General features: G+C 44.5%; 1 protein-coding gene across 9 annotated transcripts in view; it reads left to right on the top strand.

Moving 5' to 3' along the window:
* Positions 1–1643: 1643 nt before the first annotated feature.
* Positions 1644–23369, top strand: part of CTDSPL (CTD small phosphatase like) — a 75285-nt gene continuing 53559 nt past the window's right edge. Inside the window, exons 1-2 of one of the 9 annotated variants that reach the window (XM_035554294.2) lie at positions 5802–5862; positions 6568–6630. In XM_035554294.2, coding sequence (XP_035410187.1) covers positions 5814–5862; positions 6568–6630 — 112 coding nt within the window. In that variant the 5' untranslated portion in view covers positions 5802–5813. Of the gene's footprint in view, positions 2190–3116; positions 3139–4075; positions 4336–5801; positions 5863–6016; positions 6057–6567; positions 6631–23369 lie in introns of those variants that run through there. The other 8 variants (XM_035554296.2, XM_035554300.2, XM_035554299.2 and 5 more) reach the window with 8 other exon arrangements.

Below are 23369 nucleotides of genomic sequence, written 5' to 3' on the forward strand. Positions count from 1 at the left end.
GCTAGATTTTGAACAACCCTTTTCTGCATTAAACAAATGCAGCGATTTGAAGACTCGCAGCGAGATATTTAAACATGTTGACTGTAGGAATATGCTCACTGAGAGCGAAACAAGGCCCCTGAGTTTTAAGTACTTTTCCCCAGAAATTAAATGGGGTACTGCCGTAGATTAAAAATTCCTCAAGGCCAGGCCTGTTGCCTCCCTTTACGGTAGAGCACTGAAATGAGAGCAACTGGATGCTCTTGCTAGAATTAAACACAATGATCATCTCTGCATCCTGGCCGGGCAGTTGAATTGTCTCATTTTTGACCCTATTAATTAAAACTGTTCAGAGCTATCTACATTATATACGTATATATGTGTGTGTAGAACCGCAGGCTGTGGTTTTCTCATCTCAGAGCAAAAGAGATAGTCGTAACCACTGCTGCAAAAACTCACATTGCCTGGGTCTGTGGCTGTTACAAAAGGATTTTCCCCAATTAGTTAATGGAATTTAAAATATCTGTCCTTTTTATTGCAAGGCTGCAATAGAGACTTGTATATACATTGGAAATATGTTTTATTCTTCTGGGAAAGCAACATGGCTGCAATTCCTTACTTACTACCACCAATATTGTTTTCTAAAGGTTTTCTTTATTTTTATTTACTCCGACAGCCCGACGTAAGAGCCAGTTCTGTGGATGGCTTCCCCTGCCCAGCACCGTGCCTCAGCCCCTAGCAGCAGGCACTTAGGAGAGGGGAAGCAGGGTTTGTGCGTGGCATCCCTCACCCTGCTGCACTGAAGCAGGAATTCCTAGACAGGCAGGCTTTCAAGACACCAAAAAATACATATTTTCACTGCGAGAAGCTGCCAGGAGCGCCCTCGATACGAAACAGCCGTGCAGCTGAGGATCACTTCACGGCCACCTGTGGGCACATCTCACAGCGCCCTCTGAGGCGACCCCCGCCCGCCCGGCCGCGCTGAGGCAGGAAATGGCGGCGGGGCCCCGATGGCGGCCGGCCCCTGCCCTAGAGCCTCCCCGGCGCCTCCCAGCCTCGGGGGCCCCTCAGGGCCTCGAGGGCCTCCGACCGCCAGCCTCCGCCCCTCGGCCACGCCCCCACCCTTTAGCCACGCCCCCCCTCCCGCGAAGCCCCTTTGCGCGACACCCGCGGCTAAGCCCCGCCCCTCTCGACCAAGCCCCGCCCCCTTCTCGTAGCCCCGCCCCCTTGTTTACCGCGCAGCGGGGCCCGGGCGCTGCCCGCCGCCCGCCTCCATCTTGGAGCGCCCCGCGGCGCGGGGGCGGGGCGGGGCGGGGCGGGGCTCGTCCCTTCCTTTCCCTTCCCTTCCCTGCCCTGCCTTCCTCCCCTCGGCGCTGCCCTCCTCATCCTCGCTCGGCGAAGCGGCGGCGGCGGCTCCTCGCCCGGCGGGAGGAGGAAGAGGAAGAAGAAGAAGGAGGGGGGGGAGCAGGGAGAGAGAGCCCGCGGGGAGGGGGGAGGAGGAGGAGGAGGAGGAGGAGGAGGAGGAAGAGGAAGGCGGGATGAGATAAGCGGGGCGGGGGCATGTAGGCGGCCCGGGAGCCGGGGAGGGGGGAGCTCAGGTGGATGCGGGGGGCGGTGTGAGGAAGGGCCGGCGGGGGGGGGGGGGCTCGCCGAGGGGCCGGGGCACTTCCCGACGAGGAGGAGGAAGAGGAGCAGGAGGAGGAGGAGGAGGAGGAGAAGGAAGGCGGCTGTGTGTGTGGCTGCGCGGCGGCAGCTCTCGGCGGGAGGCAGGGTTTGGGGTGTTTTGTTTTTTTTGGGGGGGGGGTTGGTCTCACGCCCCCCCCCGGCCTTCCTCCTCCGTGGGGAGTTGGCGCCTGGAGGAGGAGGAGGAAGAGGAGGAGGCAGCAGCAGTAGGGCCGGAGGGGCCCCATACGCGGTGCCCCCCCCCCCCCCCCCCCCCCCGCCTGGCTTCGTTCCTGGAGTGTTTTTTTTCTTTTTTTTCTTTTTTTTTTTTTTAAATCTGCATATTGATTTTTAAACAAACAAACAACCCCCCCTCCCGCACTCCCCCCCCCACCCCCCCCCACCCCTCCCTCGCAACGCCAGCCTCTGCCTCCGGGAGGGAAATAGCCGGGTGAAATCTCCCTCTGTTTCCATGGACAACCCGTCCATTATCACCCAGGTGACTAACCCCAAAGAGGAGGAGATCCTGTCCTGCGCTCAGGATAAAGGTGAGCCACCGAAATCTGCGCCGGGTGACCCCTGAGCTCCCCCACCGACCCCTTTCCCCCCCCCCCGCCCAGAGCTCAGGGCGAGGTATGCCAGCACAGGGCTCTGCCACGGGCTCGGGAATTTGGGGGGGGGGGGGGGGGGGGGGAAACGGGGGGCTAATTAGTGGGTTGATTTCATTAAGCGCTCCCCTTTCGCGAGGGTTGGCGATGCAACTTTGGCTGGCTGTCAGTGCAGCGTGCAGCCCGCTCGGGAAGGAAGGAAGGAAAGATACCTGCGCTGGGCTTGCTGGAAGGCTTTGAAACCTCAGCGCTTCTTTTTCCTCAAAAGAACGGGGAAGAAAAATAAAAAAAAAAAAAAAAAACACCAAAAAAAAAAAGGGGATTTCTGATTCCTATCCTCCTTTCCTTTATTTCTCGCCGCCTCACGTTCAAGAATCTATAGGGTTTTTTTTCCTAAAGCTACTTGCGCGCCGCTGAGAGAAATGTGGGCTGCTGCTGAGAGCTGGCGGTCGGAGCTGCTGGGCAGATAAATAGTTGTTGCTTGCGTAAAGCGTCGCGCTCGGGCTGCCTTTCGCTCCAAAATAAGATGAATCCAGTTTGGCCGAGGGAGCTGCTTCTCCTCCAAAGTCTAGATGTTGACGGGCGCCCTTAACCTCATTTCCTTTTGGAAGCTCGGAGGGGTCTCGGACTGAGCAGCCACGTCCTGGCGGATCGCGCCCTGCGGTGCTGGCGGGATGAAGGTGCCGTGGAAGTGGCGTGGTTGGGGTTGTTGGGGATGGGGTGCTGGGTTTGGGAAGTGTTTTGGGCGTCAGGCTCGTGCTTTGTTGCAGGCAGTGTTGATAAATGGGGGGAAAGGGCAGAAATTGCTCGTGTGCGCAAGCAAAGCGTGTGGCGGTGTTGTCTGGGAGGCATGGTCGTAGACCTCCAAGTGGCCTGCTAGGAATGATAGGTTGGTACGTTTCCCCCTAAAATCTGGACTCTTGATACCCAGAGCGCTTCCATTTCTGTGTGGTTTATCACAGAAGTGGCGAGGGGTGGCTGGAGAAGTTGCTCCCGGTTACTTGCGATGAAAGGCTCGCGTAAAGTCATGGTCCTCTCACCTCGTGCACGGTAACTGCAGGAGGATGAAGACAGATTTATTAGTGTTTTTCAAATTGTGCCATTAGGGACTTGGGAGGGGCGTTCTACCAAAAAAATATAATTTGCTTTGGTACAGGAGAGCTCGCATAGCTCCCTTTTAGACTCCTAGCACTTGAGAAGTGATACTTCCACTCCGAGGCCTTGCGTGTCCGTGGAGACTTACGATGTTTTCTCCTTTCGGTGGTGCTGAGCGTGGGGTACCCGCAGCGGTGCGGGGCTGGTGCTGTGCCTTCGACATCTCCCCAGACCCATTTTGGAGCAGATTGATGTGACACAGTGCTCAGATGGTGCCGTGGTCTTAACGGCCTGTGTTATTGCAAGTGCTGGAGGGGCTTCATTAACAGTGCTGGCAGCTGGTTGGAGGCTGAATGTAAAAAAAGCCAGTTCAGAGAAACCTGGAGGGGGGGAAAATTGACGGCTGAAAATAAGAGTAAGCATCCCAATCAAACAAGTGTCTTCAGAGCCCTCAGTACAGCGAGCTGCGCTGCGTAGCGAAAATATGCATATAACTTGCATAACTATGCAGTAACTTGCATAATACACATTGTGTTCTTGCTGGTGGCTTGTCTGGAGCAGAAAATCACGACGGGCTTAATTGCATAGCAGGGGCCTTGCAGGCTGCGTGCGGGCGAGGGTGGGCTGGGGAGAGAGGGAGAAGGGTGGCTGGACTTTCACAGACCAGAGCCAACTTCAGCACGAGCTCGACACAGGAGGTAGATTATTTTTTGCTGCATTTTTCTTTGTTTTGGATTGATTTTACTGCTTCGCAGCGTGGTAGTACGTGCTATGCGATGGGACTCGGATCGTGCCGGAGCAACTTTTGCAGGAGCGCTGCAAGTCTGCTTCCAGGGCTCGGGAAGGAGCGCTGCTGCCCTTACTTCTTCTGCTACAGGTTGTCCCGCTGCCGAGACACACAGCTTGCAAAAACCCATTGCATTACCTTCCCTGCGCCTGCTTTTCTGCGAGACTGCTGAAGTTTTGGCAGAGCCTCCAGGTCCGGCGAGCTGTGAGTGTCTGAAGCCGAGATGAACGGAGAGGCTCAGAGGCAGTGGTGCCCAGGGGGAGCGTGCGCTGCTAGCTTGGGCTGAGCCCAAATTATGGCACAAAATGGCTAACACACATCGAGGCATAACAAATTAACCTTGGATTTAACTACTGCAAGTATCGCCTGGGCCTGTGTTCGTCTGCAGTTTTGGGAGAGCGTGAATTACCGTAGCACGGTGCTGTGTGAGCAAAGGCTGTCCAGCTTGATGAAAACCCGCTTCTCCCTGCGTTCAGCTTTTGGCTGCAGAAATGTGCTCCGGGATCCCAAGTAGCACGTAGTGGCTTCAGGAGTTGGGTTTTGTAGGGTTTGGGGGAGATTCCGTGGTGTTTCTTGTGACAAGTGGATTTTTTTTTCTTCTCCTTAAGCTGGGGAGAAGCAGTTTTACAATAGCTGGGTAACTGCTAAATAATGTCTGTGTGTACCTGGAAGTGCTTTTTTTCTTTTCAATATTTTTGAAGCTTTTAATCAACCGTGAGTGCAGTGTTTAGCTTGACTCTATTTTTTTTAAATCTGTATTTATGTTTTAAAAGGAGCATTATGTACAGTATATGCTCAATTACTTTCGTGGAAGGGAGAGAACACAGTTGGCAGGAGCTCTTTTCTCATCATGGGGCACTTCTGCTCTCTGCTTTTAAGTAAATATTGTGCTTTACAAATAAAAATGTCCAAATAGTTTTTTACTAATCCAGGTGTATTAAAAATGGGCTTTTGAGATAAGTGAAGCTGTGATAAATTATTAAAGAGAAGCTTATTAATACTAAGGTGGAACTATTTATTTTTAACAAATAGTCAAAATTGTAGAAAGTGGAGAAAAACAGGTCTTGGCACACGAACCATTCCTTAATATATTGCCACATGGTGGTGCACTGTATTTAGTTGTCTGTCAAAATGAAAGCTGAGCACAGAAAGTTGCTACAACCGTATTTTATTATTATTATAATGTTTGCTTTGAAATGCATGTGGTGCTCATGCTCCTAGAGGATTTGGGCCCGTGTTTATGTCATTACGTTAGTTCTGGAAAATGTAAACTTATATTCTCCCATTTGGTGATCAAAAATATTCTCAGCATTAAACTTACGGAAAATATAATCCCCCCCTTAGCTTTTTAAGTACGGAAAACAGTAGTTTTTCACCGCATTATTTTATGTTGTGGTGATTTGGGCAAATTTGCCAACTTGAAGCATTAACTATACTTGTCACTAGAAATTAAAATGTGGACATAAGTATGTGAAAGGATGTGTTGTATCAGCAATTTATGTGAGCAATTAAGAAAACGTAAAGAAAAACTATCAAGAAAATCTAAATCTGACTCAATATAATTAGTTTTGTAGATCAAATCAACTGTTTGTTTATTTTGCATTGAAAATATACAAATATTCTTATTATTCAGTTGAACAGTGACCTCTAATGTACCAGTTAAATCTCTAGAAAGCCAAGCAATGATGACAGGCTTGTGCACTGAGTACAGCAGAGAGAGTGTGATCACAGGTGGGTAACAGGCAAGCAGCCCAAAGGAGTGAATCTCACTTTTTTTTTTTTATCTATGTGCTTTGATTTGTTCCTCGTGGCTGATGCAAATTCTTGGTGTTTCCCTGTGGCTGGTTCAGCAGTAGCAATACCAACCCAGTCCTTGTAGAGGTACCCAGCCCTTCAAGCCATGGTGGTCTGTTTTCTGCCTTCGGGTATGTCCTTCTTGACTTCGCTAGCATCTATCTGTCAGCTGAGCATCTGCTTTCAGTTATTTAGAATACCTGACTGTTTTAGTGTGTCTACAAAAATGTATTTTCTTCTGTCATGAAGCATTTGGAAAAGGTCCACGTTGGAGCCTAAACCATTACCAATTTTTTAATGAACAGTGTAATTCCTGAAGGATGTTTTCACAAACAGGCAAACTTACTGTTTGTTTTTCCAATTTTATTCAAATGAAAAGGCAGTATTAATTATCATTTAAAACAACAAGCACTTAAGATCTAAAGTTAAAAGCCTATTTGAGAATGCAACCAGAACAAGTCTTTAATTATATCTTCTGTAAGATACATTTTGAAAATATCTAAAAATATTTAAAGAATCATTTTTGTTATTGCTTCATCAGGATTTAACGTACTTAAACATTCAAAGATACATTAATGTCCTTGAGACATTGTCTCAACAAATTTTTGTAATATTAACTACAGTATTTTTACTTTAATGTAGCATTAAGAAATGGAAGTGAAAACCTCTTCGGCACCGCATTGGAATGTGAATTGCTCACGGAGGGTAAAATTTTAAATCATTAACTAATGACATAGTTGTTACATGAAACCAGAGTAACCATACAGTAGGTTTTATGTTCCAGGGAGGCTGTAGTAACCTGTAGTAACCCAAGATTTGATTTAAGGTAGCAGTGAACAAGCTGAAGGACGCGGCAGTAACATGAAGGATAATTTGCAGGAATATCTAATATTTAGTGTCAGTAAGCTGCAATGTTATCATTGCTTCATATCATCTCAAATTCATATTTGTTTCAACGCAGTAGTTTAACTTCAGAGTTCAGAAGTTTAATGTGCCTTTAAAAAAAAAACAGTTGACTTACATTTTGTCAATTCAGCATTCAGAAATGCAAATAGCATTTTCAGAGATAATCAGTAAAACGCGGTGTGATCGATGCTGCACTTCATCTTGCAGAATTTAATCTGACCACCACAAATATGCTTCTGGATAGCGTGTGTCCACGTTTGTTTCTTCAAAGCGATACCAAATGAAAATGCTGGGAAAGTGAAAGCTGAGAGAAACGAAACTCACTTGTCCTGGTCAGTGTTGCTGAAAGGTGTCCTTCCCATTGCCTGCTAGATAGGCTTAACTCTTGCAGTCCTGTTTTCCTATTACATAATGCTTAATTTATGGATTTTGCTATCTTGTAAAACTCATAATTCACGTATGAAAATGGCTACAGAGTTGTTCTAGCAAACACATTTTATGTATGTCGAATCTTGAATATTCACCCTGTAAACAAGTAGGCCTTTGTTTTTGCGATAAGTTTTTAGTCAGAAGAAGTTGGCAGTGACCACTGTGGTTGTCGGTTTCCATTGAAAATCCAGTTTCAGGCAGTCCTGGGTATGGAAACGTTAAGTTTGGGGGTGAGGTTACCTATTTCTCAACGCTACCCCATGAGGAGTTTCTTTGAGGTTGCCCAGAGATTCAGGGGGTGAGTGGCAGAGGTGAGGGTAAGAAGAGGGGCCGTGGGTGCTCTCCTAGTAATGTCAGCAGGACTTTCCCCACCTCGGTGGCTGTCTGCGTCCCCTTACTCCATGTTGTTATCCCATGTTATGTGTCCAGAAAGGGGCAAGAGTCTTCCAAGCTGAGTTATGAGAGCTGATCAGCCGGCCTATTTAGGTTTTGAAAGGCCATGTATGGGCTGCTGGTGAGGGTTACGCATTGGGTGTCTCCTGCAGCAGCACAAACCTGACTGAAAAGTCCCACAGAAATCCCCCAAACCCTTCACGTGTCTGTTCTATTGAACAATATTGATAAAAGCTTTATTTTCAGCGCTCATCTTCCAGGCCAGAAATGGATGGGATGCCATGGTGGAGCTGGGGAGGGTTGGGTGTCAGTGGGGTTCGGTGCCTGGCTGCGCTTGGGGAATCAGGGGCGGCTGCGGGCAGGCGCAGGGGAAGGATGCCTTCTGTGCTGTGATGTACCCAGAGATATTTTTAAGACTTCCATATTGGAAATGTTAATCTCCTGTAAATTCTATTTTTGCCCAAGTTTGATGGGAGCTTGCTTTATTTTTACTTGGAGAGGGTTAAGGCATAAAATGGACACAGATACGAGAAATATGGAAAGCAGAAGGAGCATCGAAATAGAACAGTAAAAATCCTGTTCCAGGCACCCTGTCATATAATTTTGGCCTTCTGTATATTCTTAGAGCGTTTGCTACAAGTCCAAAAGAATTTCTAAATCAAAACAAGTCCTATATAGTCTGGTACTTTCAGTACCAGCCACTGCTTTGTGCCATAGCTGGGATTTTTACCACTAATATCTGTAGATAAACCAGCAGGGAAGGTTGCACGCGCGGTGCCTACGTAAAGTTTGTAGGCTTTAATCAGTGTGTTATCAGAGCAATCGCTTACATAAAAGTACACGGCTTATTTTCTTTGTACAAGATGATAAAGTATGATTTATAAAAGAAAACCCCATTATTAGAAGTGATTGGCTGCACTAGAAACTAGAATTCTATTATCTAGGAAATTTATTGCGAGTCAAATCTGAATAAATATATGGTAGACTTATTTTAAAAGCCCAAGGTCCTTGGAATATGAGAGTTTTTTTTCTGTATTTATTTTTGTGGAGAACTATTAATCTCTTCTGAACCTCTACTAGTATTTTCAAAGCCTGATGGACAGGGCCAAATAAGATGCTGCAGGCTGTGTTTTGTGCAGAAGAACAACAACCCCAAATGAAGGATGTCTGATCTGTCAAAAAGTACTGTGTATATAATTTCTTAAGACTTTTTTTTTGGTTTTAAAAAAAAAAAATTAGGGCACTTCAGTAGAAAACACATACTTAATGAATCTCAACCTGAATTTATGGAATATATATTGGTGGTTTTGTTTCAAGCCAAGGCATCTCTCCCGGGTAATGGACCAGTCAGTTCTGCCAGTGTTTTTTTTTTTTTTTTTCCCGGCTACTGTTGCAGGGCCTCCTTACTTTCTTGGTAGAAAGTGATGTATTGATTTTTTTTGTCACCTCCCTGCTCTCCCCCACCCCCAAAGCTCTCTTGCTTCCTGAGCTGGAGCCCAGGATTCCCAGCAGAATTCACAGCAGAACAAATCTTGCCCTTTCCTTGTCTGCTGCAACCAGCAGTGAAACTTTAACCTTTCCTATTTCGTGACTTGCAAGGCTGTCATCTCCCTGGTACAGCACTTCTCTCCTGGCTCTGGCAGTGAGGGGTAGAGACATCTCCAGAGCCAGGAAGGAGCTCCTGGCATCACAAAACATAGCTGTTAGCAAGGATTAGTGCCACAGCGGATGGACATCTGTAGAAGAATCAAGTCATGTAGGTCTGAAGGAAGGTTTGAAGGTGAATTTTTGTGAAGGGGTGAATTTTATACGTAGTTGTTCCAGGCATGCATGTAAGAATTTGCATGCACTGCTGCTTTTTTGTTCACAAAAGCTGATGTGTGCATACACGTCTGAGTATCTGCATCCTCGCAATGGATACCAATGAACGCGTGTATGTGAGGTTATTTGAGATCTAACTATCAGAAAGCTTTGGTAAAGTTAAAAATGGTGGGTGTAGGTCTCAAAGTTGTTTTGCAGTCTCAGGTTTGCTTGAATCGTCAAGTTGGCAAGTTTTCCTTATTGCTAGCTCAGATGAAAGTACTCTGTGAAGGAGTGGTCATTAGTGACACATTCCTAGAAGATATTTAATAATTTATCCATGCTTCTGCCAAGCACGTTGAAAGATCTAATATTTACCACCTGGAGGAGAAAGGCAATTTTAAGATAATAGCAGATCTCAATAAACCCTCATGAAAGCCTTACAAATCTAAAAAACGAGGTTTATAGGGCTTTGTGTAAACTAAAAATAGTTAGATACAAGTTCATAATTTGAGGAATGCAGCGTAAAGCAAAATGTTTCAGGAGAAAAGTTTAAACAAATATTTTATGGGGATTTTTGGAGTGAACCTTTGATTTTTATTTTTAATTATCTCCCTTGCTGTATTTTGCATTCTCTCCTTTTTTATTCTCATCTTAAGTTTCTGGATTACACCAGCTGCCTCTTCATGCTCTAATGATGCTGAGGTTTCAGGGGCTCAGAGACGTTTGGTGCTGCTGGTTGTTTGTGTCAGGGATGGCTCTGCTATGAGAAATGATGGTAGGTGTTTGAGGAGAGAGATGGTGTAGCCATGAGGAACTTCTGAAACGTTTGCATGGCCAGGTTGGCCCTGGCAAATTGGCCAAAACGGTGTAGAAGAGAGATCCTCTGCGTTTCTGAACTATTAAAATCTAGTGAGATAAAGATCTTGGTCTTGTCTGATGCAGGATCACTGCTACAGCATGGCAGCTTTGGCTCTTAAAGCAGAGACGTTTATTTCTTCTGTTTCCTTTTTTTAAAATCATATAAAAACCTCAAGTGAATATTGTGCTGTGTTGAAAGGGAGGAGATGCATGAAAAGTAACGAAAGAGTAAGGATGCTAGGGCTTTTTCCATCATACAGCATGCCTTCAGAAATAAAGGGAGAACATCCAATTTGGCTAAAAGGAGCTGTTTGCTCATGCACCTGTATAATCCTTGGGAAGACTGGTTGCCAGAATAATTTACCTGGGAATTCCTAAACGGGATTAACTGACTGCAGTTTGCATTTACACCAACGAAAGTAGTATTGTAAAGGTACTGATTGCATTCCAGCACATGAATTGTCACCCACCAGTTAGGGAAGGAGGAGAAAATACCTTTATGTAAACACCAAATGAATATGTCAAGTATGTGAAGTCACGTTCCTTGTGAACTTGCGCCCGGGGTTCCTGTGTGATGGGCTGTGCGTGCTGGAAGATGATTCCCTTCGCCAAGCCGCTCATTGGCCGGCGGCCAGTTCTCCTGACTCTTAATGATATGAAGCTGGTCGTGTTGAGAATCAGTAAGTTGCGAGGTTTGGAAAGAGGGTGGGGGTTCTGTGTTCACTGGGGAATCAAAAAAAAAAAAAAAGCAAAAGAGTGCTGAATGCAGTCTTCATTGCAATTCATTTGCTAATTACAAATTGACATCAATTGAAAAGTCCCAGAAGGAGGAGGTTTACAACATAACTGTAAAACAATTTGCATCAGTGTAGAGGTCTGTAAAGTGCTTATCCACAAAGGAATGAGATTTTAAGTGGATTTGTTTAATCGGGTTTATCATGAGCACATAGTTGTTGGACTTTTTTTTCCTCACTTGAAAATTTTTCCGTCTTTCTGGAAGATTCCCTCTTGTGTTGAGATTAAAGATGTCAAGGAAGCAAGTATGGTGAAGTTTAATGGAGAATGAAAGTGAAACAAATAAAAAGAAACTTCCTTAATTGTGTAGTGTACTGAAGACCTAAATGTTTTTGTCTCCAGATTATCACGATAAAACCGACAATGTAAGGCAAACTGTGTCCTAAAATTCAAATAATTTTTATTCTGCCTCAGAAGAAATTTCGAAAGCCTCCAGCAAATTCTTGCTGTCTACTGAAAAGGATGCTAACAACATAGATACACTACCTGACCAACTAGTATTATTACAAAGGGCCCTCACTGTTAACATTCTAATCTTTTTCCCCCCCTCTAAGGCTTGCTGGTGGCCAACACATTGCCCTGCAGTCCTGCAGTTGCTGCCACTCTTTCTTTTTTAAACATGTCATGGCAGGAACAGGGTCGGACAAAACCGGGAATGAAACCTGGCAGTTTTGAAGCAGGAATCTGTTCAGGTTTCATTCCTGTATTTACATGTTGTACTATCACTGCTGCACTTTCCTATAAATCACCTTTTTTAGCATCACTCTGGCAGGCAAATGAGCTCCGAGAGACGAGTTTTTAGAAATGTCACTACCTGTTGTCTTGGTGGTGATGGATTCTGTTCCATGCCCTTAAATCAAACCTTCTTTGTCTTCAAATGTAATAACTAAACACTGTTATGCCTCAAGTTACGGAACTGTAGTTTTATTAAAAGGAAAAAAAGAAGCTGTTTCAGACAAAACCTGTCCCAGATGCAAGAACAACGTTAATGCACTCTGGAGGACCAGCTGCCCCTAGGTTCATCAGTAAGGGACCATGCCCATTAGATGCTGAGAGGCGCTCGGTGACTACTCTGCCACATTTCAAGAAAAGATGAGATCAGAAGGAGGTTTTGCTGTATAATTTCTATTCAAAGTGTCCTTTCAGAAAATGTCCTAAATAAAAAGAATGAAGCTCTGCCACTCCATTTTGCAATGTGTAATATGCTAGAATGAGCCCCGAGGTGCAGAACTGAAGGTTGACCTTGTGCTATTGTGGTGCTGTTCAAACAAAATTTGCACAGGTTTGGAGTTCTTGTGCACCAGATGGTTTCGATGCCTCCCCCACAACCCAAAAGTAATTCTTTCACCCAAGTCTGTTCGCATAACACTGGTAATCTTTACTAATTATATATCCTAAAATACTCACTGGAGCTTTGTGACATAAAACACGATTCCCCTCTGCTCCTAAAAATAAAGCAACAAAACAAACAGTAATAACAGCAGAGATGTAAGACAAAAAAAGGAAACCAGTCATGAAAATCTGAGTGAGAAGGCAATGTTGAGATGATGCCCAGAGGGGCATAGCAGTGTGATTTTTAGTGAGGTAGCCTGGTGCTTGCTCTGCACAAAACTCCCTCCAACCCCTTGAGAAAGAGGGATGCCAGCATACAAGGATATGCATTTGGTTGAGTAGTGTTTGCACTAAAACAGAAGTAAGGTGTGTTTTATTTTTGAGAATGTCTTCAATGGATGCTAAAGAAAGATAAAAACATGCTGCTTTTCCAAAAGAGAAAAATAATATATATATATATTATTGTGGAGATGATTTCCTCAAGTAGCAAAAGGCTCTCTTTATCTTTTGTTCTGCTAATAAGGTCAGCTGAAGATTTCTGGTTTGGATAATAAGGTCTCCGTTTTGAATGGATAATGATTTTGACTGGAAAACAGGGTCACAGTTTTCACCTTTTTAATAGCTGGTTAGGTGATAGTCAGCTAGCTGGCTGTTGGGAGGTATTTTACAGGAGTAAATGGGCATTCTTGCTTTAATTAAGACCATATGTGTACAGCAGCTGTGATTCCCTGGGAATCTGTATCTTACATTTTCAGTTAAATAGCTGATAAAATGTAGTTGTAGAGAGGATGACCAAGTCCAGAAGGCAAATGTCTTTGAAAGTAGTTTGTCTTTTGCTTCCTATCTCTTCGTATAGAGCAGCCAAATATTTCTTCAGGTTGCATAGCCTATTGCTACAAGAGAATAAACACTGGATATTTGTCTGTATCTGATAAGACTGCTGTTTGGACCCAGTATTCAGAAACACTTTCTTTATAAATCTCAAGTTCACTAAGTGGCAAAACACCAATAAATTCTCTTTTCTTTGCGAAGCTTTCATGGATTAACGTCTCTGTAAACAGCTGGCTTGCATGTTAAATAATAATAAAAATGTATTGTGCAAGAGAGTTGAAGATGAACATGGTAAATTCTTGATTTATGGTCTGTTTCAGTGAAAGGGAGCAGGCAGCATTTACTAGAGAGGTCACTTTATAATTCTTCTAGAAAAAAAATTAAAACATGTCAAGTAAATGGAGCAGCATAAGGACTCAGATGCTTAACCTGAAGATACTTCTTTGGTAATGTTTTGGTGAAATCTAATGCTAGCACCCTTCTCTCTGGAAAACATCACTTCTATTCATATCACTTCCCAGAGGCCAAATGTAGTCCTTGGAACGCTAACAGGAAAAAAAATATCATTCTGCTTGTAAACTGTGACCTGCCTTTTGGTTGGAGTGCCCAAATCTGCCACTCCTGTTGTTGCTGTCAGACCACATGCAATTAGCCGTGCCCTGCGCAGAGCCAGGAGGCGGCTCGGGGCCCGTGCACTCACTGCCCGGTGCTGCAAGTGGGCTGCTGATGGCTTTTTTGGGGCTGTTTGTTCCCAAACACCACCTGTGTACTGCTTTCAGGCTTCCCGTGCTTTTTGAGGAGAAGCTGAGCCAGATGTTCTGTTGTGCTTCGGCTGAGGACGCGTGACCAGAAGAGATGCTGTACTGCTCATCTCGGATGCTGTTAATTTTGCAGTATTCTCTCGGAAACATGGCTTTCAGCTGTCACTAGTATTTTAATTACAGTCATTTACCTTGCTTGGAGGAGTCTTAAATAGTGCAGTACTTAAATATCTGGTGGAATATTCTCGGTCAGATGCGCAAACTGTTGCTAGCAGCGCTGGAAGCCTTTTTGTGACTGAAAAATGGAAATGTTGCTGTGCCTTCCAGGTGGTCAGGACCAGGAGAATTTTCCTCGATTTGTTTGATAAATCGGAGGTCAGAGCCTCTTCCAGTTTGTTCAGTATAAAACGAGCACATGGCTTTGTTGTGTGTGCACCCGAACAAGGTGGTTTTGTTTTAATCATCTGTTGTGTAGAGGTCTGCTTTAGGGCGACATGAGCTGAGTCCTGGGGCCTCCATGAAAAGCAAGGGCACATGTGCAGCTTTTCTCTGCCCTCTCTCCTTGGTTGTGAGTAAAGTTAAGTGGAATGGAGTTCAAAATCCCAATTTCACAACTTTGTCCAGGCGCTGTGCAGGCCGCGCGGGTTCCTGGCTGCACTGCAGTGTGGCCGGAGACATGGAGGTGCCCAGCTTATCTTTAGCCTCATCTTCAGAGAAACGATGAAAAGAGGGAAAACTCGGCAAAAATTTTCCACGGGTATTGGTGGCGTTCGGCTTCTCTAAGTTTAGCAGCCTTGGGGGTGGTGGTTATAACGGGCTCTCCAGTGGTGAAGCCGTTCTGAAGAGTGTTGGGTAGTGTGGGCCTGCAGCGGGCTGGGAGTCCATCCGCGCCCCAGCATCCACCATACCCCACTGAATTTAATCAGTAATTTAATAAAATGTGGAAGAGATTTACCAACTTTCCCTCACCGATAAGCTTTGGCCAGCATTTTCAGGTCGCAGTTTCTGGAGGTTGGCGTCACACTGAAGTCACATCGCGATCCTCCACAGAGGCAAACCTGACGCTGGCATCAGCAGGGGCTGTTGTTCTGCCACTGTGGAGAAACTTCTCCTTGTGTCTGTCAGGCAGCCAGGAGAACAATATAGAGGGTTATGGAAAGGCTGCATTATTCTGGGGGCCTTTCTGGCGGTGTCCACTGTTCCTATACGATGCTAACGAACCTGAAAAGCTGCAAGGGAATTTGATGAAATATCACCTCTTCTAATTCCGTCTCCGATGTATTTTGGCAGCTGGCTTCCTGAGTGAGTAGCCCCAACATTTTATATGCTCACCCTTCAGCATTTCTACAGAAGCTTAAAAATCTGTTTTAACTGTCTGGTTCTGAATTAAGTGTACTTGCAAATTCATGATCCTTTGCATAGTTATCTATGAAAAGTCATTGTAACAAGCTTTTAGTTCCCCGCTCTTCTGAAATCTCCAGCATTGAAGGGAAGGTATGAAAAGGGAGGGGGATTCCCGTTAAAGTTGGTTACATGGGAGGAAATAGGGTTGTGTGAAATACAGGAGTATTTGAGGGGATGCAGACTGGCGTCATCCCATACACCTCTTGATAGTCCAGGGCACAGCTCAGGAAGAAGTCTGAAGTCTACATCCCATTAAAAAAGTAAATATCCTTCTCTTTTAAGATGTACATTCAGGAAGCATACATATACTGTGCTCATAGCAAAATGATTTTTTTTCATAGCTCTATAGAGCTAAGACTGTTTCTGTATTTTTCTGAGTTTCATTGGACTTGCACTGCCAATGTCTGGGTCTCAGTTTGCTCTCAGCAGTGGGGCAGGAGCTGGGCAGAGCTTTGGGATCCTGCCTGGAACAGGGGATCTCAGCCCTGCTCTGCTCGCAGCACTCCTACACCTGCTTGCAGCAGGAATACAGGAGAGAATGAGAGGTTTAACAATGTTGTAACTGTTCAGTGGTGATGACTCGGGGTAGATACGATCATCGTTCAGTGTATTAAACGTGCTCTCCTAAAGCAAAATGTTCTTGGGTGACAGATACTCCAATTTCTTCAAAGGTAACTGTAGGGTCTAATAGGAGGTACCCCTGTAAAGCATGGATGTAAAACACCTGTAACTTCACTTGTGTTGACTTTGTTGCTCTAGAAACCATTCTTGTAAGATCAGTGCTTCACAGGTCTTCTTCTAGAACCTCCCTTCACATCCCTATTTCCCACCTTCCTCCTCCTGTGAACTTCAAGCTGTAAAATTTTGGATCCTTGTCTCATCCTGCAGGTATGTGCGGCTTGGCACCTCGACAGGACTTTGTTTGTGAGAGCTTAAGCTCTTAGTTCAAGGGGAGTCATTTTAACACAGGTACTTGCTATGCGTTTTGGGTTGGGGCAGTGAATTTACAGCCAAGGGCCCGATTAAATCAATCTGTAAGCTCAGCTGTCTGCTCAGTGGTATGATTTTAATGGCCCTGTTCTCTGATATTAAGGATGAAACTTAGCTCCCTGCCGAAGCTTGGCACAGTAAGATTCATGATGCAAGTTTGCGATTCAGTAAATATTTACAAGGCATTTAGCCGTTACACTCTTCCCCCTTTTTCTGTGATCAATGATTAACAAGGTGGTATTTTATTTCTGCTGGCACGCTGAGGTATTGCACTACCTCTGCTATTAATGTCCAAGGAAGTAATTTAAGGGAATGAGGATGCCTAAATAGAAAGGATCTGAAAGGAAAAAAAAGAAAGATAGGCTGATATTTCTGGGGTATAAACAGAAAACTGAGAAAAAGGAGAATAAGGCAGCTGGCGTGAAGCTGGAGGAAAGATGACTGAAGGCTTTTAAAAATTCAGTCTGATGTAAATGTCAGTTTAGAAAAAAATCACCTTTCAGGTGTCATACAAGCCCTTTTTAGGTTTTCTTATTTGGCAATATCGTTTTTCAAGATTAAAATACTGAGCTTTAATTTTCTGCTACATGAAAAAAAAGAAAAAAGAAAAGGCTTATTGTTCATTTGAGGCTGGCAGACTAATGTTAGAGAGGGATTTTGTGGCTTTATTTTTCAGTGCTATCTTCTTAACCCTTTAATGTGATTTCAGCAGTTGGAAATATTTGTGTGTGCTTCTTTAGATATCTGTTAGTTGCTGGATATGTGTACGGGACCACAGAGTGTACTACAGAGGTGAATGCCAGTGCTCAGCCCTCTGGCTCCATACAGCAGCTGAGGATGGAAGGGTCACCTGCAGGTCCCTGTGCAAAGGAATAACAAAATGCTTGTTTATCCAGTGTCTCTCTTTTTTTTTCCTTTTGCTCTTCTCTAGAAGAAACAAAATCCCACTCTCAAAGCTGTTGTCTAACAAAGTCGCACTGCGTGTCAAGCTTAAGGCTGTGAGCCACTGATGAGAATGGCAGCTGAGGACCTTGAAAGGGATATTCCTCCTTCCCAGCACCCTTTTGTTAGGGATTTGACATGGTGGTTCTTGAGAGGGTGTGGGCAACTAACATGTATTTCCTAAAAGGCTTAGTAATTTGCTCATGAACTCTTTTTAATTGCCCAGTGACACATTCAGAAAAGTAATTTGGATGAGGGTGAAGACAAAGGCAGAATCTGCTGTGTGTCGGACTGACAAATGCCAGTTTTACATCTTGAGCACGTTAGGGTGGGGGCTGTTGTGCTGTGCGTTAGGATGATAGCTGCAGCATAAAAGGTAGGAAATAGGAAGCAAACTTCTATGGGAATAGCGTTTACATCTGTTCAGCACAGTAAAAGCCTAAGCAGTGTAAAAGCCTGGTCTCTTAGTTAAGCTAGAAACAGGTGAGCTTAAAAGATACTGTTAATAGAAATGTTATGTTGGTTCCTGTTTCAAATAGAGCAACAGTATGTTCTTTCTTAAAAAGCAAACAAAACTCCCCAAAAATGAAGAATAAAATGAACCTTCTTGGCTTTCCTATACCCACTTTGAGGCCGTCCTACAAAATACGCAGGGATGCTTAGCTGCAGTTGTAGACAAACAGTTTTTGTGTATGTATTCATGTGAAGGTCACAGTGCTATCAGCTCGCCTTTTCAAAGATGGAAAGGGAAAGAATGAACTCGTTACAATTATTATTTTTAACTCCTTGACAACTGTGGTCCTAACTATGTAACGGTCTCATTCCTGAGTAGTTTGCTGTTGTCACACAGTGTAATCCTGAAATCACCTTCTGTTTCCCTGGATTTAAAATTCATATGAGTTCTTTGTGCTTTTAAAATTCAACCTTCTTTGTGGTGGAAGTTGACCGTTCATAATAACCCGCAGCAATTTTGCATGGCAGCGTGATACTTTTTCTGTAAAAACACACGGAAGCTGAACGTACAGGATCTCAGTGAGCAGTTATGATAGTGTCTGTATGCGGTATGGTGTGAGCGTGAGGAAGCTTTGGGGCTTTGTCACTGCTCTGCCAAAAAATACACCAAGGACTTTACTGGTACCAGGTAGTCGCAGTCTCCCTCCAGAAATGGCATGACGATCCATAATCAGCTCAGTGTTCTTGAACAAGAAACTTAGATATTGGGTTACTTTTAAATAACTTGCCATCTCACAACGTTTTTCATTTTTCTGTGCATTACTTATTTTTTTTCCAAATGTATAGAGATTTCAATAGATTATAGGATTGTAGCATAAGGTGATGACGTGCAGACTTCATGGGGAGAGAGAAAGTTGGGTTTTAAGAGGACAGCAACAACATCTGAAGACCGTGTTGGTTTGGGGCACCATTTCAACCTTTCATTAGTACTGCCTCTTCTTGTCTGTGCCAGTTCCTTTCCTCATCAGGAGATTTCTGCAGGGCACAGAAGAGACACAAATTTCAGGCTGGAGTTTGTATCCTTCAAAACTTACATCATTACTCCAATAAACAGTTACTTATACTTGCAGTTAGCCTCCTTTCTTTTCAATACTTCTTTGATTTTCCTCAGCTGTAAAAATGAACTGCTGACAGTCATGTCTGCACAAAGGTGTAGGAGGAGCAGGGTTAAAGACTGCAACAGGAGAGAGCTTACCCGTATTTGCAAAATGCTCTTCTGAGGTTACAGGAAACAATTGAGACGAGGTGGGGATTTTTTGGTGGTGCTAATGCAGAGATTTGAGGGGGTTCTTTTTTTTTTTTTTTTTTAACTGCTGTGGGTATGACAATCTTTCTCTGGTGTTTGATTTTGCTTTCCTAAGACTTGTAAGATGAATGCCTTCTAGGTGCTACTTTTTGCCCTAACTTCTTATTTTAGCATAGAACCTGCGGAGGTGAAATAGTTTAATGCTTCATGCAGTCTGTGGTTCACATGGCCTCAGGAAGAATTTATACCATAATTTTTTTAAAAATGGTTATTTTAGCAATTCATCAGAATACCATAAGCATTAATTTTCAGTGCAGAAGCTTCCAAAAAGAATGGGGTAGATACTTCTGTAGAAAATCTGCACTTAAAAAAACAAAACAAAACCTCTGAATCCTGTCTTCAAAGAAAAAAAAATATAAAATTATTTTGCATCTCCCAATAAAATTCTGACATATCCTTTCTTTAGTGTCAGCTTTACATGTGCAGTGCCCTTTGTTTTATTGCCATAGCATCAACAAGTCCATAAGAGCCACTCTCCTTTCTTTAAGCCATGTCTTCATAGCAGGTTGCTTACAGTCTGTTAATTCTGTCAAATGAAATAATTTGATGTTTTAATTACTGCTTTGGTGTCCCACAGTATTCAGGCATACATCTCTATTACAGTCAGTCGTGTGTTTTCTCATATTTTTGTTTGCTTTGGTGACAATATTAGAGTTTCACTCCAGTGTTTTGCTTTAAGATTAACATACCAAGAGGTGTAATAAGATGTGGTCTTAATTGTCATGCAGTGAAATGGCAGGGGAAGGCAGGGCAGGTTTTACAACAGTGTTTCATTGGTTAATTCAACAGAAGCTTTTTTAAAAAAAATCTGTAAGTGGATTAGCCGATTAATGGGCATTCTGTTAGGGGACAGCAAAGCCATAAGTGAAGCATTTACAGTAAAACTCCTGCTCAGGAAGGTGGGTTATTTTTCCATCTTTGCTGAATGTTGCAAAACACGGGCTGCTGGTCATCATTCTTGCTCTGTTTGTGAGGGACAACAATCTGCTTGATCTAGGGGCAAGTCTTTTGCTGTCAGAGGCAGGAATCTGCCCTTTGACAGCTTATTTTTGGCACGTTCCTTAAGATCATGCTGTTTGTTAGCTCTGCCACTATTTGCAGCATTTGTTGTAGTGTGTTCAGCTCTGGGCCCCAGCACCAGAAGGACAGGGACCTGTTGGAGTGAGTCCAGAGGAGGCCACGAGGATGCTTAGAGGCTGGAGCCCCTCTGCTGTGGAGCCAGGCTGAGGGAGTTGGGGTTGTTCAGCCCGGAGAGGAGAAGGCTCCGGGGAGACCTCACAGCGGCCTGCCAGGGCCTAAAGGGGGCTGCAGGAGAGCTGGGGAGGGACTCTTGGTCAGGGGGTGTGGTGGTAGGACACAGGGAAACAGCTTTAAACTAGAAGAGGGTGGATTTTGATTAGATTTAATGAAGAAATTCTTCACTCAGAGGGTGGTGAGGCCCTGGCCCAGGCTGCCCAGAGGAGCTGTGGCTGCCCCATCTCTGGCAGTGCCCAAGGCCAGGCTGGATGGGGCTGGGGGCAGCCTGGGCTGGTGGGAGGGGTCCCTGCCCATGGCAGGGGGTGGGATTAGGTGGGCTTTAAGGTCCCTTCTGATCCAAACCATTCTGTGATCCTGACTCCTTATATTGCTGCCCATGAAAACCGTGTTCTTCATGTGCACCTCCTCTTTGTAAAACAAGATGGTGGCTCTGTTCCTTAATCAGTGATCATCAGGTAGGTACTTCGTTCCTGGAAGTCTGATCTCACGCTGTCATCTTCCCAGCTAAGTTTTGCTTGGATTCATCGGGTTCTCCCCGCTCTTTTGGACTTCGTGAGCTACCTGCAGAGACGAGCGTGCCAGGCAGGTTGTTAATTGTCACGGTTGCTTGTACTGGAGTCTGCACGAAGAAGTCTCGTGATGGAAGGGTGGTTGTACATGTTGAAAACCTGATCAATGAACATGTCACTGTTGACATGAAACATTACAAATGTGCCTGTAGTCATTTCATTCATCACTACAAATGTGATTCTCTTCATTTGCTTGGCATGCATATATATATATGCCGAACGGCTGAACAGATTTAAGCATGCGTGTGTCAAACGATCATCTGGATTTGGTGTGGTGCTAGAAGCATTTCTTCTTACAAGAGATTGTAAGTTCAGGGATCTCTTTTGTAATCTCTGTTGTATAGTTCAGTAACGACGATGGCTATTGCTTGAAACGGGATGGGAACCTACTAGTGTTGGTCTGAGCTGCAGCATTCAGCAGCCTTGAACATCCATTCTGATTTCTTATTTTATTGGGGCTCCTTGAACTCTGCAGTTGGTTTTTTGGTGGTGGTGGTTGAGCTGTTTTTTGATTTTGTTTTTTCGGCGGGGGAGGATTGTTAATGTTTAAGCTTTTTATTACTCTAAACATTTGGACTTATACAAATGCTGATTTTGGAGGTAGTGTGTTTTGAGGGGGGAAAGATATACTCAGGACGGCCACAATGTAATTTTTTTCTGTCCTTGTGAGGATATTTAATACTGATTCAAGTTTTGGAGGTCAGTTCATTTGCTTCCTATACAGAAAATGTTAAGGAAACCCGTAAGTGTTTGACTGCGGAGCCTGCGAAGCTGCATTTTTACCAACACTCATATTGTCTTCAAAGATGATTTAAGAAACAGTAGGAAACTGCACAAAGCATTTTTTTGGTTCTCTCTTTCTCTTTCCCATGAAACAAACAAACAAAAAACCCTTGCAGCTCAGTGCGGTTAGCCTTGCAGTGAAAACATTGATTTCATGACAGCTTCCTTACAGGAGGCAGCTTTGCCACTTGGGCAGAAGAAATGACTGTAGGCAGATCCTTGTTCGATCAAAATGAGAAGCGTGCCCTGTCGAGAGGTGCTTCGGGAGGGATTTGAGCAGAATTAGAGCTCACTCCTGTGTGTTGCTGCCTCTCTGGCACCTCTTAGACTTTGAAAAACAACCTGAAATTGTCTTAGTAAGAAAATAAGATTCATCTCTTAAGAATTAAGGTGCACCTCTCAAAATAACTCCTATTTATTGCACTTAGCCGTGAAGATTTGTTAAAGCAAATATTTTTATAAGAAGATCTGAGGTGAATTACGCATTTGTGAAAACAGATCAGTGTGATGTACGTGTCGTGGCAGACATGGTGAAAGCGGTGGTTGTGAGGGGAAGGGATCTGGAAAGGGAGGAAAGCACAGAGATTGTCACAGGAGGGAATGTTGGTTTGGGCGGATCCCTTCACCTGGGATGGATGATGCCTCTGTAACCAAATATCTTGCCGCGGGGAGATGCTGGAGTCACCTCTGGTGCAGAAAGAGACTGCCTACAGCCCGTGTTCACACAGCACACGTATTTTAGGGTGGACTAAGACGTGCTTTGTACGAACAGGAGCAGTGAAAGTGATACAGAGCTCAGGTGTAACGTCTGTGCAGCACCACTGGCACATCACAGCGATGGGCCTTCATGGCTGGCTTTATCCCGCCGCCCTGCGACAGCACGGCCTGGCAGCTGCACAAGCCTCTGCCAGGCAGCAAACACCCTCCTGGCCCACGAGCTAATTATTTGAACTTCTTTTGTGGAGTTATCCAGAAAGACTGAGGCCAAATGTTACAAATAGTAAAACTTAGAGTATAACGATAGCATCAACGAGCTTCTGTAGTGACCAAGTTTCATGAAAACACGTCTCTAGCTTGTTGGGTTGTAGAAGGGAATGCTACTGATGGTACAATTCACAATTCTTCAGCAAGTGTCTTACATGTTGTATCACTGTTCCAAAGTGATTGAAGCCCCAAAAGACAGCAGGAATGTGATTTTTACAACTAGATGCCAAGGGAAGGAGTACAGCAGGACATGTCTACCCAGCATCTTCTCTGAGCATTCAGAACAGTGTTTCCCTGTAGGAAGGGCAGCAGGGAGAGATGCTTCAAGGTGAGATTCTGAAGCATAGGTGAGAGCACAGAATTGGCAGGTAGCTCAGAAAGGGTAGGTGTGAAATGGTGGCATCCTTTGGGGAAGGGGGAGAGGGAGAGAGAGCGAAAACATAACGAGCAGTGAGCTACGAGGTAGCACACCTCAGTAAACCGGGAACTGGGGGAGACAACTCGGGGAGTTTTTAAAGATGCAAACCTGACAGCAAGAGCTTAGATGAGGTAGCAGTTTGACAACTTTTTCTTATGGAGACCAGCACA

This window comes from Cygnus atratus, chromosome 2 (genome assembly GCF_013377495.2).
Source record: "Cygnus atratus isolate AKBS03 ecotype Queensland, Australia chromosome 2, CAtr_DNAZoo_HiC_assembly, whole genome shotgun sequence".
Taxonomy (NCBI): domain Eukaryota; kingdom Metazoa; phylum Chordata; class Aves; order Anseriformes; family Anatidae; genus Cygnus; species Cygnus atratus.